General features: G+C 41.8%; 1 protein-coding gene across 1 annotated transcript in view; it reads left to right on the forward strand.

Moving 5' to 3' along the window:
- Positions 1-8,267: 8,267 nt before the first annotated feature.
- uhrf1 (ubiquitin-like with PHD and ring finger domains 1) overlaps positions 8,268-21,531 on the forward strand; it is a 30,438-nt gene continuing 17,174 nt past the window's right edge. The window contains exons 1-6 of the mRNA XM_055658798.1: positions 8,268-8,614; positions 17,291-17,560; positions 19,246-19,427; positions 19,921-20,136; positions 20,815-20,924; positions 21,138-21,324. Of these exons, the coding sequence (XP_055514773.1) occupies positions 8,462-8,614; positions 17,291-17,560; positions 19,246-19,427; positions 19,921-20,136; positions 20,815-20,924; positions 21,138-21,324 (1,118 nt within the window). The 5' untranslated portion in view covers positions 8,268-8,461. The remainder of the gene's footprint in view (positions 8,615-17,290; positions 17,561-19,245; positions 19,428-19,920; positions 20,137-20,814; positions 20,925-21,137; positions 21,325-21,531) is intronic.

A 21,531-nucleotide genomic window follows, 5' to 3' on the forward strand; every position in this document is an offset into this window, starting at 1 on the left:
ACCTTATCATTAACAGCACATCATACAAACTGAAACTACTACCTGTAACCCTTTCAACTCATACCAGAGTTTACACATTTCTTCCCCACCTCTCTTCTGTTGAATAATAACTTGCACCATTCTCCTTCCTAGTTCGAACCAGGGATCATGGACCAGAAACATTGACTGCATCTTTTTTACAGATGTTGCCTGATCTGTTGAGTTTTTCAAGCATTTTCTGGTTTTGATTGAGATTTCCAGCAATCTGCAGTTTTCTTTCTATTTTCATTCAACGTGAAGAGGGGTGTTTGGATAATGTTTGCAACAGCATGCTAAGATTCTCATCAATTAGACCTCGGGTGCAATTTACCTTATAAATGTGCATGCTACAAACAACATTTTAGACTTTTTAAGATCACTACTGGGAGGGGGGGGGGGGGGGGGGGGGTCCAAAGCAAGCCTAAATTCCTGCTGCTGGTGTCTAGCTCAGAATCATTAAATTAGTTTCAGCTTGGGAGTATAGAAACATTGATAAACAGAGTTTGTAGGGAATTTACTGCTGAAAACGGCATGTTTTTTTTGTACTGAATTGATCAAATATTTTTTCACCATTGTAAATTGTACATGTATTCTGAAAGCTTGAAGGTAAATTTAAAGTTCTTGTGAGCGTTGTATACATGTATAATTCTTTGTCAACATGTAATTAAATAGTAGAAATAAAATACATAGTCACATTTCCTGGGAAAGGTACAGTAGGCAAAATGTTATACTGCCATACAAAAATTCAGGGAAAGGAAGTGTGGCAGGTTATCCTTGTGTGAAACATGATGATCAATTTCTGTGGATAAATTTAAAATTCTTCCACCACAGGAAGTCTTTTGTTTCTCTGTATTTAGTGTTCATATTTAATCTTGTGCGAAGCAGTTCCTACATAATACAATTGCACAATCTGCTATCTATTATAAGATTTACTACTGTGGCTCGGTAGCCACTTACAGAAAAATACTTCAAACATTTTTGCAATGAGTCATTTGGACAGAAAGACAAAATTCTTGCAAGTAAAAAAAAGTGTCATATTTTCTTAATTGACTAAGTCAACACAACGATTGTAAAGAAGTCACATTAATTTTGCACATTGCGTGACTCAATTAAAACTATTGTTGTTTTTAACAATGAGGTTTTGTTTAAAAGGAATAGAAGAATCAAATAAAAATATTAAATTACTGTAAAGTGGCGATGTGGAGTCGTGTGAATGTTCAAGAATTGACTTCAAAGGAAAATCCATTCTAAGCTTACACACAAAAAGCTTCCCAGACTCCCTGGTTTGTTTAAAACAATCCCTCAGTGAGGAATTAAACAATTAAATAATTGCTCTTCGATTAGGCTTGAACGTGTTTCAAGTGCACTTGTAATACTTGAACACCAAAACCACAGAAGCAAACACATTTGTACAATAAATTCATGCATTTTTCCACTTTGCAGTCCGAAGGTGGACTGAGATTCTATAGGTTATGACAAGTACCTGTACTATAAAAGATGCCCTGAAAACTGCAAACTCCAAGAAATCCATAATCCCCCACACCAGTCCAGACAGAGCCTTCTCCATTGTCAGATAATGTCACATAATTTTGAGAAACACAATCTTTGTCCAAATATTCCAACTGATGTGAAGAGTTGAAGAAATGGAGATGGCCTGGCTATGTATCTATTTGATCACTCAACTTTATTATAGCTAAACTGTGATATTCACACATTTTGGGATGATGAGGTTTCATGGTTGATGTTATTAAAGGGAAGACTTGACTCAAAGCTGAGAAGGGTTTGGTAAGGAAAGAATATTCTGATATCCACTCTGCCTCAGGAATGAACCTTAACATAAAATCTGGTTCATTTATTCACTACTATGTAAATCTAGATGAATCCCCTTGAGCCATATCCTTAAAGAACAAAACAAACAGGGAACATCTATTAATAACTTAGTTGATATTGCTCATTGTGTGAAATTCCACCCTTCTAAGAGGACCTATGTAAACACTTCTAAACCCCTCTAAACCCTCTAAACTCCATCTAACACCCTCTAAACCCTCTCTAAATTCCTTTAAACCCCCTCTAAACCCACTTTAACCCCTTGAAAACCCATGTAATCCCCTCTAAACCACCTCTAAACCTCTCTAAATGCCTCTAAACCCCCGTAAACCACTGCAACCCCCTCTAAACCTGCTCTAAATCCCTCGAAAGCACCTCCAAACCCATGTACACCCTCTAAACCAACTCTAAACCCCTCTAAAGTTCACGAAACACCTCTAAACCCATTCCAAACCGCTCTAAACCCCCTGTAAATCACTAACCCCCTCGTAAATCATTAAACCCCTGTAACCCACTGTAAACCCCTCATAACCCAACTAAATCCCCTCGAAATCCCACAAAACCCCTCTAAGCCCCTTCTAAATTCCTCTAAACCACGTCCAAACCACCTCTAAACCCCTCTCAACCCCTCTAACCCCCCATATAAACGCCCTGTAAACCCATCTAAACCCCTCTAAATGCCGTTTAAACCCCTCTAAACCTATATAACCCCCTCCACGTCCCTCTAAGCCCCCTCCAGACCACTCTAAAGCCCTCTAAACCTCACTATAACCCTCTAAACTCCCTATTACCCCCCCCCCATCTACAGCCATATACACCCCTCTAAACCGCTCTAAACACCCTCTAAACCATTCTACAACCGTCCAAATGAGTTGGCAGAATTTGTCAGACATGCAATTTATTCGGGGGGCTAGCATCGACTCCACAGTCAAAAAGGCTTAACAGAGGATGTACTTCCTGCGGCAACTGAGGAAATACAATCTGCCACAGACAACGATGGTGCAATTCTATACTGCCATCATAGAGTCTGTCCTCACCTTCTCCATCATGGTCTGGTTTGGCTCAGCCACCAAGCACAACATCCGGAGGCTGCAGCAAATCGTTCGATCAGCTGTGAAAGTTGTTCGCTGCAAACCTTTCCCCCCATTGACGAACTGTACACTGCAAGGGCCAGGAAGAGAGTGGGTAAGATCATCTCTGACCACACTCACCCTGGCCACAAACTCTTTGAAGCACTTCCTTCTCGAAGGCGACTCCGGACTGTCAAAATTACCACAGCCACACATAAAAACAGCTTTTTTCCATGAGCAGTAGCTCTACTTAATAACCAAAAGTCTGTAGCCTCCTTTACCTCTGGTATTTTATTTCATTCACATGTTTAAACTATAATGTTTTATTCTTAATTGTTTACTGTATGTCGTGTTACTTGCGAGCGGTGCACCAAGGCAGCATTTGATACTGTCGACCATACCATCCTAATTGACCATCTCCGGTACGGGGTTGGTATTGATGGCATTGCCCTGAGCTGGTTCATCTCCTATCTCAAAGGTAGGAGTTTCTCTCCTAATATAGGCAACTCTTTCTCCTCCCCAGCTAGCCTCTGCTGTCGGATTCCACAAGGTTCCATCCTTGGCCTCATTCTCTTCTCCCTGTATAAGCTCCCCTTAGGCCAAGTCATTCAAAGGCATGGCATTTCCTTCCATTGCTATGCAGACGATACACAACTCTATCTCCCCCTGAAGCCCAACAATTGATCAAATCTACTTAACCGTATCCACTGCCTCGAGGATATAAAGTGTTGGATGGCCCAGAACTTCCTCCAACTAAACAAGAGTAAGTCTGAGGTCATCCTTCTCGGCCCCTTGGACTCAATCAAAACGATAGCAGGCAGCCTTGGAAGCCTTACCCCATTACTCAAACCTCACTTCAAAAACCATGGCGTGATATTTGACTCCGCGTTGAAATTTGGCAAACAAGTCAATGCCGTGGTAAAAGCTAGCTTCTTCCAGCTTCGGACGATAGCTAAAATAAAACAATTCCTCCAGTTTGACGACCTCGAAAAGATCAATCCACACATTTATCTCCTCCCACCTCGATTACTACAACTCCCTTTTCACTGGCATCAGCCAATCTTCCCTGTCCCGCCTGCAACTGGTCCAAAACGCTGCAGCGAGACCCTGACAGGCACCCGAAAAAGGGACCACATCACCCCGATTCTGGACTCTCTCCACTGGCTCCCTGTGTGGTTCCGAATTAATTTCAAGATCCTTCTTTATGTTTACAAAGCCCTTAATGGGCTTGCCCCCACCTACATCAAAAGTCTGCTTACCCACAGCAGCACCTCCAGGTCCCTCAGATCGGCCGACTTGGGGTTACTGAACATCTAGGCATAAGCTCACCACGCCTTCGCGACCACGCCTTCGCGGTTGAAGCTCCTAGACAATGGAACAGCCTCCCTCTTCCCATCAGAACTGCCCCCTCCATCGTCTCTTTTAAGTCGGGACTTAAAACTCATCTTTACTCTCAAGCCTTTCTTGACGTCCTCCGAGGGAGGGCTATATGTATGTATTTATGTATGTACTTAATCTATGAACCACTGTTGTATAACGTCAGTACCTCCACCAATGTAAAGCACTTTGGTCAATGAGAATTGTTTTTTAAATGTGCTGTAGAAATAAAAGTGACTTGACTTGAAGGCAAATTCCTTGTATGTGTACATACTTGGCCAATAAACTTATTAATTCATTCAATTAATAGGAATGGTCCCAAAATTATTTTAAATATATCGTTTATCATTTTAATTTTAGTGAATATAGCATGCAAATGCACAGAGCAGCTCTTGTTTGCGACAATCAAGTCTCCCTTGATTGTTGCAATGATGTCAATGACCCCTCACTTTCTCGAGATCACTCCCTCCATGAAATGAGGGTTTGACTCTTTCCAGTGGGAATTCCAGCGTCAACTGCCATTTTACAACTTCTGAGCCTTTCTTTTTGCTCTTTTGATTATATACATTTTGCCTTTAGACCCCTGCTGTCACTGACCTTAATCATTTCACAGTAATCTGATGAACCATGTCCAACCAGTTATCATTCATACCAATCAGTGATTCCTGCCACACCTCAGAGATGATCAAACTAACTGGTTACCTAAAAAGTTGTTTCCTATTTCTTTCATCTGCTGCACTATTTTGATAGTAGTGGGAAACTCGAGTTCTCTGTACCCCTTGTGAATACATAGAAGCCAAGCAATAACAACAAAAGGAATGCACGATTTTACAAACTACCCATCCATCTTCTCCATCAAATCCCTCCCACCTGTTATCTGCGGGTCCTACATTGCCCTCATCAATGACATCAGGACCCATTAACCAGAGTAGACACAAGTCTTCTTTTACCCTTAGGGACTGCCTATGAATTTTCTGCATAACCAAATATTTCATCATCGTGCCTCGCTCCTCTGATCAAGTTGTCATCGAGTGACCAACAACTCAGTGACAAATGTTTCATTTTTTTTACTCAATGTATAGTCTGCCAATTTATTTGACTTGATGGCAAATAAAACGTCTTCAAATAACTTGAAAAACTACCCATTAATTAATTTAACCTAAGTGTTCCCTCTCGTTAAAATCCTAATACCAAAGGGAAGTTGCGTTATTTGGTTTTAAGGGGGATATTCAACTCATTGCTGAAAACCAGGTCAGAATTAGCCACAATTTTCTCCATGATGTGTTTCATATTAACATTTGATTTTAGGAAGTGTAATACAGGCAAAACTAAAAGCCATTGAACATGATTTGTTTAAGTGTACCTTTCACTTTTTTTTCATTCCTAAAAAAGGCAGCATGGAACTTCTCAAGAGTATAGGTATAAGGAACGATGGTTGGTTAGGACATGATAGGAAGTGGCACTTAAGGGATTCAAAAATTGTATGCGTGTCTTCAAAATAAAAGTTGCTCTGTAGTCCAAAAATGTCTGAATGTAGAGTAATTTAACAAACGTCTCTATGTGCCTAAACACCATTGCAGAAATTAAATTCCTGACTTGTTTGATGGCATTTTCTTCAAGCCTATTACTTTTTTTCAACAATGAATTCCCAGAAATGAAGTGAAAAACAACCAGTTCATCTGCAGTGAGATTTTCAACCTTGCAGATCTGAAAAACAGCTCTTTTTATTTAGCCACAAGAGCATCCAAGCTTCACTAACACTGATTACTCTTATACCATGTTACAATGTTTAAAGAGTCAAACATCACATTCCACTTTTATCCTCACTGAAATGCATCACCCCTTGTGTCCTCAAAAATAGTATAATATGCTTTGCCTGTGGAAACCAGAGTCATAGTTACTATTTGGTCTACCCCTACTTTCTTTGTTTCTAAACTTCTGTGAACATTGGATATTCACTCCTTTGTTGTAGTTAGAACCTCAGCTTTACACCAGCCATGACCACATTCATCAACATGAATTTTCATTAAAAATAAAGTTCTGGAAAAGTGTTTTGTTCTTTTTAATCACTTTATTCTTATGTTTGTGGTTAATTTACCATGGTTTAATTTAATTTACAATGATATTTTAACTTTTAATTATTTTTAAATGTTCTGAATACCAGTTGACTAAAACAACAAAACATGCCTTCAACAGCAGCAACAAGATAAAGAACATCAGAGCAGACCTAATATTGATGATTTCATGATGGTCCTGATTTTTCGGTGATTAGATTGCTGTTCGGTGAGAAATGTAACTTTCCTGTTAGTCAGAGACTGAGCCACTTCCCAGATGTTAAGTGACTCAAAGCACATTCCCAAAATTTCCTGGCAGTGTTCATAATGTTGACCCATCTACATTTCCATTAGCTATCACACAAAAATTTGTTTTATACACATTTCATCTTTTATACACGTTATTTACAGATCCAGGCCATAGAAACCTGCTCTCTGGTTGCCACTGACTTAGGACTAGTTTTACATCCTGAGAGAAACCGTAAGAGCATTCAGCAAAATGGATTACATGGTATAACAGCAGCTAAATGCAGCCATTGGGTGGGTGAGTGGGCAGCAAGTCAGATCAGAATATATGTGTGAGGTTATGTTTTGAGGGAATAAATGGTAGGATACTGTGTTGAGAAATAGAACGTATATGGACAAAGATAAGAATATTAAGGAGGAACTATAGACTATAAAGTCACATGAAAGTAGAAATAGTCATGTCAGACAGCATCTGTGGACAAAAACAGAATTAATAATAATTTTAATAAATCAAGTGTCAATTAAGATATTTCCAACATCAGAAGTTTTTATTGATTTGGACCATACTTTTCTCGTGTTAGTACCAACGAAGACAGATTTACGAATATTTACAAGCATTTTCCTTGAGCTTCGTTCCCTTTGATTTTCCGTTTTCACACCTTATCCTTCCATATCTCTGGCTCCCTTTCCCCTGACTCTCATGCTGGTCTCGACCAGAAACGTCACCCATTCCTTCTATCCAGGTATGTTGCATGTCCCGCTGAGTTACTCCAGCATTTTGTGTCTATCTTCGGTGTAAACCAGCATCTGTGGTTGCTTTTTACAAATATGTTGCCAGGTGTGGACATTTTAACTGGGAAAAAATTGCATACACTGGGATGGATTATTTGCAAGTGGGGTGCTTGGTCAAAGTGGAAAGGATTTATTCTCAACTGCATTGAGGAATCAATAATTTAGGGCTTGGATTTAAACTGATGCGAAAGAAACTATGTTCGACTTTGGAATTCAGTTCGGAGGAGGTTGAAACACGTAGCAGCTGTAATTTGTAGGGAAATAACCCGCCCTGCAGGGCTATAATACTTCTTCATCATCCAATAGCCCAAATTTATTTGATGGTAAATGCATCAAAAGTATAAACGCTGCCGGGAAACTCTGGGAACAGGGCTGGAGAGACGGCTCAGTACCTGACTCACCAGGAAGTTACATTCCCCGCCAAAGCAGTAAAGTAACCAGAGATTTTTGGCGCTAAATCAGGAATGTCGTTTTTTAAAACTCACACGAAATTATGTTTTACTTTTTTGTTAGCGTTCGCCCATGTTTTTTTTAAATTAAGCATTTAATTCTCAATTCGTATTTAATGCCCAATGTTTTATTAGTCAATCTGCACCAGCTTTACTGCCCACAATCTCGTGATATTTCGTTCGCGCTTTGCTGCCGAGGAGCAGATACTTTTCCCCGGAAAACCCTGAGCTCCCTGTGTACGCGGTGACGCAATCGCCCGAACGCACTGAGCGGAATTTTTTTTCTCTCTCCACGCGCACGCGCGTTCTGCTCTCGCGCCCGGGCCAATGGGGGGCGGGATAGTCGCGTGCGCGCGCGCGCTGCAATAGGCGGGAGACAGCGAATTTGAACTGGGCGATGCGCGCGCACTGCAATGGGCGGGAGGGCGCGATTTTGAACTGGGCGGTTCGCGCGCGCGCGGTGGAGGAGGAGGGTTCAAAAAGAAAAGTCGAATTCGCGCGAAACTTTTTTTACCCTCTTCCCCTGCCTCCTCCTTCCCCTCGATAGTGAGTGAGGAGACGGAGAAGGGATAGACCCGCCGCGTCCATTCTCGAAACATCGCTTGGGTATTTTACGAGCCAGTGAAAAATGTGGATCCAGGTGCGGACGATGGACGGCAAGGAGACCCGGCACATCGATGGACTCTCCAAACTGACCCCCGTGCAGGAGTTGAGGGAAAAGATCCGAGAGGCGTTCGCGGTGGAGGCCGATCGCCAACGGCTTTTCTACCGTGGAAAACAGGTACTTTTGTGTGAGGGACCGCGAGGGAGAGACAGCGGCTTTCACTTAAGGTGTGGGGAGGTGGATGAATGGAGGGAGGGAGGGAAGGTGACGGAGGGATTGGAGCGCCTTTACCTTTCGGGATTACCAATGAATATGGTTCGGAAAACAAAGACAACGACAGACTTTCTGAGGCAAGGGGTTCTGCCAGCGGAAAAGGCAATATGTATGGGGCAAGTTAACGCCGGATAACTTACAACGGAGATGGCGACAGGGGCTTTGCCCCCCCGCCCGCCCCGTGATGGTGGCCGCTTGTGGAGGGCATCAGTCATTGTTTTAAGCGGGAGATGTTGACCCATCGCTGATCGTTAGCTCTCCGCCGTCCCGTTCCACCATTAACTAAATTGTACGTGGTTTTGAACTTTGTGGTTTCTTGCAACTACTTTTCAGAGGCGTCGTGTTTACACGAGGAAACTCGCCTTGCCCTTATCGCGTTTACATTGGCCGGAGGGCTGCGGCCGCTGGGCTAGTGTCCAGTTGTCCTCTTTCTGCTTGGCTACTTCGCCTGTCGATCAAACAGCCCGACGCTCTCCTATCGGGGAAAGTTGCGCGGGAGGGGTTGGCTGAACAAAAAGGCGCTAAGTGTCCTGTATCCGGTTACAGCTTATTCCAATTCATTCGCTTGTTGCACTATGAATGCATTTCACCGCTTAGACTGACCGCACTGACTTATTTTTGTTAAAGGATTTATTTTTACTCCAAAATACAAGAATTTTAAGTAACAATTACATCCCCTCTCTCTCCGTCATTGTAGTAGTTTCACTGTTATAACTAGTTTCACCTTGCCCGTAGCTAACAATTTATTTCCTTTATCATCGTTACTTTTTTGCATATTTCATTCAGTTGTTCTATATCACCGTCGATATCTCTCGTTTCCCTTTCCCCTGACTGAAGAAGTGTCTCGACCTGAAACGTCAGCTATTCCTTTCTATAGAGATGCGGTCGGACCCGCTGAATTACTCCAGCTTTTTATGTCTATCTTCGGTTTAAACCAGCATCTGCAGTTCCTTACAACACAGTGGAAAGTATTACTTTCAGTTGGCGCCACTCCGGAAAGTATTTTTTGTCGTAACACAACACGTATACCAAGAGATCTCCGATATAATTGTTTACAATCGGACAGTTAGCATAGACATTACTGAATAAGAATATATTTTAGTATACATTAATTCTTGAGATTTTGTTCGTGCGCCATCTTTTTACGGTAGAAAGGATTATTGGGTTTGAGCGCCGCTTGGAGAAGAAATTCAACAACATGGAAGTTCGCCTAAATGGGCAATCAGTTTCATTTTTTTCACCTCTCTGCTATTCTATCCCTTTCACCAAAATATTGCCGTTTGTGTAATTTTGGTTTCGGAAAGGTGGGGCCTGATTATTACTTTTACTGTTTAGGCCTCGATTGGCTTAGGTACTTGGTTGTCATCGCTATGCTATACACAGTGCTCTCCATAATGTTTGGGACAAAGACCCATCTATTTATTTGCCTCTGTACTCCACAATTTGAACATTGTAATGTGCACAATGTTAGATTTTAATAAAGGCCACTTTTATACATTTTGGTTTCACCATGTAGAAATTACAGCAGTGTTTATCTACATCTATATATATCAGCAATGTAATGTAAATGAAAGTAGTCATGTTTACTATTTTGTTGCATGTCCTTTGCACACAATGGCTGCTTGAAGTCTGCGATTCATGGACATCACCATCTTCTCTGTATAGGGCCTATATAGGGAGGTTGTACGGCAGTCGGGTCATGACCCATGCCCGTACTGTTGCTACACTATACTAACTGGAGTACACACGATGAACTGCAAGTAAGCACTGACCATTGTTTCCAGCGTAGAGGGCCCGTTAAAACCTGCCGGAATTGTCGATTTTTGTGCTGTAAATAATTATGGAAATCGGGATAAGCGCAAGAGACATTTAGCCTACTTCAGAATTCCAAAAGTGGGGAGAAATTACGGTAGATAGAAGCGAGAGCTGAAGGGACAATAACAGCCAAAGTGTTTGATGAACATTGGCCGATTGCTCACTGCATCACAGTACGGCATTATTTGTGTTTTTTCTTGATTCCTTTGGCATCTAAAAAGTTTCAGAAGTGATAAATCTGGCTGTAAAATTTTAAAATTGCCCATGGTTCTCAAGTAGGTTTTTACATACAAAAAGAAAATGCCTCTGAAGCAAAATTTACAGCCAGATTTATCACTTCTGAGACTTTTTAGATACCAAAGGAATCACGAAAAAACACAAACAATGCCATAGTTGATGAAACGCAGTGAGCAAATGCAATAATTCCCAATATTTTCAATTTCGATATTTGCACAGCCAATGTTCGCCAAGCACTTTAGCTGTTGTTGTCCCTTCAGCTCTCGCTTCTCTATACCTTCACTTTTGGAATTCTGAAGTTGGATACATGTCTCTCACGCTTACCGCGATTTCCACAATTTATTACAGCGCAAAAATTCAACATTTTGGTGGTTTTTAACAGGCGGGAAAGTACGCGTTTCGTGCATTAACAACATATACCGGAAGCTGCGATGTCCTCCAGATGGATTGAGCGGCTCCGTGCGTCAAGCCCTGTGACCCAGTGACCTTGCGTGCAACCCCCCTATTGCAGCCATCTTTAACTTATGCTTGTCCCCCTCAGTTTTCTCTTCAGCATATAAAAGGCATGCGCAATTGGGTTCAGATCGGATGGTTGACGCTCACCCAAAAATTGACCGTTTTTAGCTTTGAAAAACTCTTTTGTTGCTTTAGCAGTATGTTTGGGATCATTGTCTTGCTGTAGAATGAACCGCCAGCCAATGAGTTTTGGGGCATTTGTTTGAACTTGAGCAGATAGGATGTGTCTATACCCTTCAGAGTTTATTATACTACTACCATCAGCAGTTGTATCATCAATGAAGATAAGTGAGCCAGTACCTTCATCAGCCATACAGGCCATAACACCCCCACCACAGTGTTTCACAGATGAGGTGGTATGCTTTGGATCTTGGGCAGTTCCTTCTCTCCTCCATACTTTGCTCTTGCCATCAGTCTGATATAAGTTAATCTTCGTCTCATCTGTCCACAAGCCATTTTTTCCAGAACTGTGGTTGCTGTTTTGAGTTCTTCTTGGCAAACCTGGCCATCCTATTTTTGCGGTTAACCAGTGGTTTGTGGTGGTGGCCCTGATCTCAGACAACGATGAGAAGGCCTACCGGGAGGAGATGGCTGATCTGGCACTCTGGTGTCAGGACAACAGCCTCCTCTTGAACATCTAAAAAACTAAGGAGCTGATCGTGGACTTTAGGAGGGCACATCATCTGCGGACGTACACACCATTGAGGATAAATGGGGATACTGTGGATAGGGTGAGCTGTTTTAAATATCTGGGAGTCCACACCTCTGAGGATATGACATGGACATCACACGCCGCAGCACTTGTGAGTAAGCCAAGGCAGCGACTTTACCACCTCAGGCAATTGAGGAAATTCAGAGTGTCTCCGAGGATCCTCCAGTGCTTCTACTCAGCGGCTATGGAAAGCATCTTGTCCGGAAATATTACCATCTGGTTTTTAAGTGGTTTTTTTCCCCTTTTTTCTTCTGCCCACAATATTTAATATGTAAAATAATATGTGATTCTGTTTGCTTGGTTGTTTGTCCGTCTTTTTGCACAAAGTCCGCGAGCATTGCCACTTTTCATTTCACTGCACATCTCGTATGTGTATGTGATGAATAAACTTGACTTGACTTGACTTGTGTCTCCCATGTATTTCTGGTCCTGAAATTGTCTGCGGACAGTGATCATTGACAAATCCACACCTGATTCCTGAAGAGTGTTTCTGATATGTCAGACAAGTGTTTGGGGATTTTTCTTTATTATAGAGCGAATTTATCTGTCATCAGCTGCAGAGGTCTTCCTTGGCCTGCCAGTTCCTTTGCGATTAGTAAGCTCATCAGTGCTCTCTTTCTTCTTAATGATGTTCCAAATAGTTGATTTTGGTAAGCCTAAGTTTTGGCTGATGTCTCTAACCGTTTTATTCTTGTTTCTCAGTCTCATAATGGCTCCTTTGACTTTTATTGGCACAACTTTGGTCCTCATGTTGATAAACCAATAAAAGTTTCCAAAGTCAATGGAAAGACTAGGTGCTGAGAGCTCTCTCATCACTGCATTAACGAGGCAATTAAACACACCTGAGCAATTACAATCGGCTGTGAATCATGTGTCCCAAACATTATGGTGCCCTAAATGGGGGGGGGGGGGGGGGGGGGGGGGGGGGGGGGGGGGGGGGGGGGGGACTATGTATAAACACAGGTGTAATTTCTACATGGAGAAACCAAAATGTATAAAAGTGGCCCAAACATTATGGAGGTCACTGAACCTAGGGTTGGAAATTCTGTGACTCCAGACATAATTTCTCTATAATCAAATGCTTGATAAACGTGCTGGCAGGAATAATAAAACATTCTAAACTAATAGCTAAGAGGTGGCAATTGTTAATTCCCTTCTGAATACAGCAAACACGAGAGACACTCAGCGTAGCCTCGTAAGAGAGTTTTTCTTTTAACTTTTGTTGGCTTTTATCATTGTTCTTTACTTTTTCTCATGGGGATCTTGCGTTGGACTGTTTATTCAAAGCTAAAATCACCTGGTTTCAACTGGGGCATCTTGTTAACCTTTCAAATCCTGTAGCACCAAACCAGCATGATGGGAATGGCACAGGATAGACACAAAATGCTGGAGTAACTCAGTGGGACAGGCGGCATCTCTGGAGAGATGGAATGGGTGACATTTTGGGTCGAGACCCTTCTTCAGGCTGATGTTGGGAGTGGGTGTTTCACAGATAAGGTGTGTAAAGAGGACAAAGGGAATGGGGATTAATGAAAATGTAGAATAGATTGTTGGTAGAAGAGAGAAGGTAGCAACAAAGCAAACAGATAAAATGGACAATGGAGGAGGCCCTGGGCAGAAAGGTCAGTGTGGTAATGGGAGGGGAGTTGGTGTCAATCAACCAAGAGATCAGGTATGTTCAGGCAGATTGGTGGAAATGATTGCCGAGCCTGCACTTGGTCTCTCCGATATACAGGAGTCCACACCAGTGGATGAGGTTGGAGGGGGTGCAAGTGAACCTCTGCCACACCTGAAAAGATTGTCGGGGTCCTCGGGGGATGTTTAGGGACAGATGTTGCTTCTCTGTCGGTTGCAGGGGAAATTACCTAGGGAGTGGGTGGTTTCGGTGGGAAAGGAAGGTCTCTGCGGAAAGGGATGGGAAGATGTGGCTAGTAGTGGGATCCAGTTGCAGGTGGCGAAAAGGTTGGAGGATTATGTGCTGTATATGGTGGCTGATGGGGTGGTAGGTGAGGACAATTGGGACTCGCTTGACGGTTACGAATGGGGCAAGGAAGAGCTGCGGGGATATCGAGGAGACCCTCGTGGGGGTCCCATCTATAATGAAAGGGGGAAACCCCTGTTCCCTAAAGAATTAGGATATCTCTGATGACCTGGTATGGAACACCTCATCTTGGGCGCAGATGCTGTGTAGACAGGAATTGGGAGTAGGGGATAGAGTCTTTGCAAGAAGCTAGGTGGGAATAAGTGTAGTCTAGATAGCTATGGGAGTTGGTGGGTTTGTAATAGATGTCAGTTGATAGTTTGTCTTCTGTTGGAGACGGTAAGATCAAGAAAAGATAGGGAGATGTCTGAGATGGTCCAAGTGAATTTGAGTGCAGGATGGAAATTACTAGTAAAGTTAATGACGTCATTGAGTTCTACATGGGTGCAGAAGGTAGCACCGACGCAGTCATCAATGTAGCGGCGGTAGAGTTCGGGGACAGCGCCAGTGTATGACTGGAACAGTGATTATTTGACATACCCTACAAAGAGGCAGGCATAGCTGGGGCCCATGCGAGTGCCCATAGCTACGCCTTGGATTTGGAGGAAGTGGGAGGAGTCGAATGAGAAGTAAGGACCAGCTCTGCTAGGCGGAGGAGAGTTAGTGAACGGAAAATGGTTGGTTCTACGGTCGAGGAAGAAATGGAGGGCTTTAAGACCTACCTGGTGGGGGATGGAGGTGCAGAGTGACTGAACATCCATAGTAAAGATGGGGTAGTGGGGGCCTGGAAAACTGACGTTTTTGAAGAGACGAAGGGCGTATGAGGTCTCTTGGACATAGGTAGGGAGAGATTGGACTGGGGGACAGGATGGAGTGGAGGTGTGTGGAAATTAATTCAGTGGGACATGAACAAGCAGAAACAATGGGTCTGCCATGGCAGTTCTGTTTGTGGATTCTGGGGAGAAGATAAAATCGGGCCATGCTGAGCTGTGGAACGATAAGGTTGGAGGCTTTGGAGGGCAAACAGCTGGAAGTAATTAAATCTGAAATGGCGTGTGAGATTAAAGTTGGGGAGAGGTTAGTGGAAAAGTTGAGGTAGTTGATGTCACGCCGGCAGTTGGAAATAAAAAAGTTCAAGAGGGTAGAGGGCCATCCGGGGGAGTCCAAGAGTCAAGTCGAGAGTTTACTGTCATGTGTCCCAGATAGGACAATGAAATTCTTGCTTTGCTTCAGTACAACAGAATATAGTAGGCATGAATACAGAACATATCAGTGTGTCCATATACCATTATATAAATATATACACACATCAATAAATAAGCAGATAAAGTGCAAATAAACAGGTAATGGACTATTAATGTTCAGAGATTTGATTAGGTTGAGTTTAATAGCCTGATGGCTGTGGGTAAGCAGCTATTTCTGAACCTGGACGTTGCAGTCTTCAGACTCCTCTACCTTCTACCTGAAGGTAGCGGGGAGATGAGTGTGTGGGCAGGATGATGTGGGTCCTTGATGATGCTGCCAGCCTTTTTGAGGCAGCGACTACGATATTAGGGGGACCGGTGGAGATGGGAGAAGGGGTCTTCACTGGGTGGTGAGGACTCCTTCTTATAGAAAAAGGCATGGAGGCGACGTAAAAGCTCTACGTCGTGCTGGACCTGGAACTCGTTGAGGTGGGGGCGGAGGGAAACTAAAGTGAGGCCTCTGCTTAGAACAGTCCTTTCCGTATCGGAAAGGGGGAGATCGGGGAGGATTGTGAAGACATAACATGGGTGGGGGTTAGGGTCGGAGGAGGGTAGGTGAGTAGCTGGAGGCGCAGTTGAGGGATGGTGGGTGTTCAGAGAGGAGGGGGGGGACGGGACATGAGGAGGAGGGACTATTGTATGGGTGGGGAGTAGCTGGGGACACCTGGTTAAAAGAGGGGGAAGAAATACTCTGAGGGATTCAGCATAAAGACAAGACCCTTTTCAGTATAAAGTAAAGTTGCCTTTTAAAGTCTTTGTACCAATAGGGAAAAGTAATCTTGCATGATTCAGATAACTTTCAATTTTACACATCAGCCTTTTTACAATAAAAGGCTATGGAGTCGATTGAATTTGATTACAAAGCAGCATGCATTATGAAGTAGTCTAATTCTGCACAACTTTAGTTTCTCTACCCGAAATGCCACCTATTAATTTTCTCAGAGATTCTGCCTGACCCACTGGTTTACTCCAGCTTTTTATGCCTATAGTTTATTCAAGATAATTGCAGTCCAATTTTTTAAACAAGGCTAAATCTAAAATGGGTCTTATGGCTGGTGGAACTGGCCACATATCCTGGGATTACATGGGGTTTTAACTGTTGGGCTGTTGCTTCACTTGTATGTTGGCCCGCTCTTCCAATCTAGTGACTGTCTAACTGACATAAAGACCATTAAAAAATTTGCATTGTCAAATGGCAAATCCAGTCAATGCCAGTCGTTTTTAATTGTCTTTTTATGGATATTTGTAGTCGGTGTGGGCAAGTTGGGCTGAAGAGCGTTCGACCACTGTATGACAATGTGAATGGCTTGCTGGACTATTTGAAATTACCAATCTGAAGTTGCATAATGGGTGACTGATTTTCTTCACATCAAACAGATCTTTAATTCAATCCGGTAATTTTGCAGTAATTTTGGAGACACAAGGAACTGCAGGTGCTGGTTTACAAAAAAGACACATAGTGCAGGAGTAACTCAAATCAGGCAACATCTCTGAAGAATGTGGATAGGCAACATTTTGGGTTGGGACCTTTCTGCAAACTGACCCCAAAGGGTCGCCACGCAAAACATCTATCCATGTTCCGCAGAGATGTTGCCTGACCCAGAGTTACTCCATGACTTTCTTTTTTGTTCCTGTTAATTCTACATTGCTTAATGAACGTATATTTAAACTCCTAGTTTCCTTGCAACTTGAATTGCACAGTGAAGCAAGGGTTTTTATGACGGGTGGTTTCACCCTTGCTGTTGCTGATTCACTGTAAAATCCAGATTAATTGAATTAATTGATCGAGCTGTGTGTATTAACGTATATATTTAAGATGTTGTGCTGTGGTGTCTTTCTCTCCTTGCATTTTAAGATTATGTTATTATTTGGGTGGGGAGGGCCAGTATTTCTGCAGAGCAATTGCATTTTCAAATTAAAAGTGGGTGAAATGTTTTTTCTTTTTTGATTTCTGTATTATGACCACAGTTTGTTGATAATCATCAAACAAAAACTACCACTAGATTTAGCTAGCATATATTCATGCAGATGGTTCTTTAGCAGCTGTCTAACTTTATTGTCCTTTTTTTTTTCAGATGGAAGATGATCATTCACTTTTTGACTATAATGTGGGGCTAAATGACATAATCCAGCTACTTATTCGCCAGGTTGATCAAGTTGAACAGAAGGGCAAAACCAGAAAAGAAAAAGAGGCAGAGCTGTCTGACACAGATTCCGGATGTGGATCTGCACAGAGTGAATCAGATAAGAGTTCTAATAATGGTGAGGCTGCTATGGAGCTGGAAAGCCAAGCTGTAACTTCAGGACATTCTGACCTTGTTGACCCAGGGTTTGGCTTATACAAGGTGAGCATTGGATTGCTATGCCAATCAGTTAGTGATGCACAGTACACATAAGTGTGGTCTCACCATTGACTTGAACCGTTCTATCATGATATGCCAGCTTTTGTACTCTACCCATTCCATTTGAAGGCAAGCATGTCTCCCGCCTTCACTAGCATGTCCACCTGAATCGCTACTTTTATGGAGCAATGCAATTGTACTGCTAGATCCACTCTATTCTACAGCAGGGGCTACCCTTGTTTGCATGTCGTGCAGCATCTCACATTTGTCATTGAATTCCAGTTGATATTCTTTTCCTCACCGTTGCCTGATGGGAGATGAGTGAAGAATGACCGGAGTTTGGGGGGGGTCTTTGAGATTTTTAGTGCTTTCCTGTAGCAGTGGTAAGAAAATATTGTGTCGATTTGAGGGGGATGGGGTTTGTTTGCATGATGGACAGGGCTGTGATCAAAAATTTCTAGCAGCTTTGGGCAGAACAATTGGCCAACCATGATTGTTACGGAATGGGTCATATACTCCACCCACTTCTTGAAGTTGATGACCAACTTCTTTTTTTGCTGTAATTGTAGGAGGGGTTAATAACACCACTCTACTTGGTTTTCAATTTCCTTTCTTTACTCGATATTATAATTACTTGAGATTTGGGCCACTATGCTGGTGTCATCTGCAAATGGAGTCATGAGAGTATAATAGGGGACTGAGAATGCACTTGCATAATTCCAGTGTTGAGAATATTTGCAGAGGATGTTTTGTCACCTATCTTCACTTATTGGGATCTATGGGTTAGGAAATTGATCCTGTTGTGGGGGAGTTGCTGAGTCTTCGGTTGAGAAGTTTGGTTGGAATTATGGTGTTTTTTGTGCAGAGCTATAGTCAATAAATAGGATTCTGACATGGGTGTCAGTTATCCAGATAATCCAGGCATGAGTGTGGGTCCAGGGACATGGAGTCTGCTGTAGACATCTGGCGATAAGCAAATTACAGTGGATCAAGGCATTCTGGAAGGCTGGAGTTGATTTGAGCCATGACCAGCCTTTCAATGCACTTCATAGGTTTACCTACTGGCTGGTATCACTCCCCCAGACCGCCGTGTTTTATGAAAGTGGCTCACTCCTACCATCTTGAGGGGAATTGTGAATGAATAATATATGCTGGGCTTGCCATTGACTCCCAGTTCTGGAAAATCAACCAGAATGAATAATGGGAATTAAGTTATTGGTGATAATGAAAACATTTTGGTTTTGTCATTGCTGGTGTGTATAATTTAAACCCTTTGTTGCACGCGTAAATGTATCCCCAAATGATGTTGTTTCAATTTTATTGGTGTCAAAAGTTGGGGATTTGAAGTCTGGAATCTCCATACAATGTGATTGCTGCCAAACCTTTTATTTCCTTGCAATTTGCTTTTGCAAATTGTGTATGGTTCATTGCACAAAGATTAGGCATCATCCAAGATTATTACAAATATAATCAAACATGATTTTTCTGCTGTGCTGTTCCTGAGATGTTTTAATATGCATTTTGATATTGGAGAGACTTGAATGTTTGTCATATTGTTTGACCCGTTTCATTGTGTATAAGTCTTGAAATTCTTATCTTCAGTATAATGGCTTGCTACCTTGCTGATGTTAGAGGAAGTCAAATACTATGGAATAGGAAAACATTTTGAATTATTGTCTTTTTTTTAGATAAATGAATTGATTGATGCCCGGGACATGCACATGGGTGCTTGGTTTGAAGCAGTGGTTATCAATGTGACGCAGGATGGAAGTGCAAGCAAAGCTGTGGGTGAAGAATCTGCACATTCAAGCAAAACTACCGAAACCAAGATTGCCAATGAAGATGTGATTTATCACATTAAATATGAAGAGTATGTAAATAGGCCATTTAATGGACTTAACCCTTTAATTTGGACGTGTTACGTAATTTTAGGAATACATTTTTGCTTGCTATTTGAATATTAACTGGGGGAAGGAGAAATGTAATCCAAACTTCTCTATTTGACTTTATTTGCATTATGTGACAAAAATGGTGGAATTAAGATGTAGTCAAATAGAATGCCTTTGTGTCACAATTTGGAGACATTCCATCTAACTTAAAAAATTATGCATTTTCCTGCAAATTGAAAAAACAGTTTGAAAACCCCAGAGAAATTTAAGAAGTTGTGGAGATGATTGAAGGGATAAGAAGTGTAGTACTTTTTCCTCAATCTAATAAGGTGATTAAAACGACTTCACCCCTGTTAGGGCAAATGTCTGTACGTTAACTGCTGTCACGTAAATTTGTCTTAAACTGATACACATATATATTCATTGCTTAATGTTAAATTTGTAACATTGAAATTTTTTTGTTTGACTGCCAAGTTACCCTGAAAATGGTGTTGTACAATTGCGATGGAAAGATATCAGGCCGCGAGCGAGGACAGTCTTGCAATGGCATCAACTGCATGTTGGACATGTGGCGATGGTGAACTATAATCCGGATGAACCTAAAGAGCGAGGATTCTGGTATGATGCTGAAATTCTACGGAAGAGGGAGACCAGGACTATTAAAGAGATCTATGCAAAAATTATTTTGGGGTGAGGATATTAGCATTGAATGTGTTTTTTAAACTGAATGCTTCTGAAATTAGATTACTGCTAAATTGTTGATTTTAGAAACTAGTATGGGATGCCCATGGCAAATGCAGAGTCGTCTGTTTTGGAGATTTTTGACTCTTCACAAAGTAAAACTCTGGGGCTCTGGTGTGCCTTTCAGCGAACCTTGAAGACTTTGATTTCTGCCATATACTCTGGTCCTTGTGCTGTATGTTCATTCTGTAAGTTTAGAAATATTTTTAAAAATGTCTTCCATTCCTTTAACGGCTGGGCAGGTCCAGTGGAGGAATAACAGTGTGGTACTATGTAATCTCATGCTCTGATTGTTTGAGTTTTGTATATTTTGTTGATAGCAATAGATTTGGGTGGACCCATATTTAAGTAGACCATTTCTACAAATCAGAATAGAACCAAAAAATATTGAAGGCCAGCTATATTTTAATATCTAGTCCGTTTTCCCATCCCATTTCAAGAGTTTTCCTATTCTTTTCTCCATAGCTCATATTATTTATCTTGTACAATGTGATGGGCAAACTTCCCAAAATGTCACCTACCCATGTTCTCCAGAGAGAACCTGCCTGACCTGAGTTACTGTAGCACTTTGTGTCCTTATGGTGGGGTCATTTTGATTGTTATGATTTTTATTCTTTGTTGCTATAGGGATGCTGGTGATTCTTTGAATGATTGTAAAATCTCATTAGTGGATGAAGTCTATAAGATTGAAGAGGCAGGAAGTGTTGGAGTGGATGCATCTGAAAGTCCCATGAAAAGTAAGGTTCTGTTACTTGCTTGGTTGGTGTTGTAATCACATTTTTGGTATCCTGGCACTGAATATAAGAAAGAGTGCAACTTTAGCTTTTGTAACTGCAGCATCATTCTATTTTGCTCAACTGCTCTTTTTCTCAGCTTCCCTAACAATTGATTGTATTTTATCCCAGTACTTTGTGTTAAATTACAAGTTTGGTATGTTTTATTGTCTTCAGGACAGAATGGACCTGAATGCAAACATTGCAAAGATAATCCTAACAAAGACTGCAAGCATTGTGCCTGTCATGTATGTGGTGGAAAGGGGGACCCAGAGAAGCAACTGATGTGTGATGAGTGTGATATGGCCTACCATACCTACTGCTTGAATCCTCCTCTTACCAGCATACCGGAAGTTGATGATTGGTACGTTGGACTAAGCTTTGTATTTTTTTTAGTTTGTAAAGCAAGGCAAGAATTTTTGTATTGAATGTTTACAAGACTAATTCATTTTTGCAGAAAGTTATAAATTACGTTGTAGAATAGATCAAGATACTGATAAGGCTGAATGAAATACTTAATTGATGACATTGTAGCTATATAAACTTTGTGGTCACTTGGCACACTGCAAAG

Source organism: Leucoraja erinacea, chromosome 29 (assembly GCF_028641065.1).
Source record: "Leucoraja erinacea ecotype New England chromosome 29, Leri_hhj_1, whole genome shotgun sequence".
NCBI lineage: Eukaryota > Metazoa > Chordata > Chondrichthyes > Rajiformes > Rajidae > Leucoraja > Leucoraja erinaceus.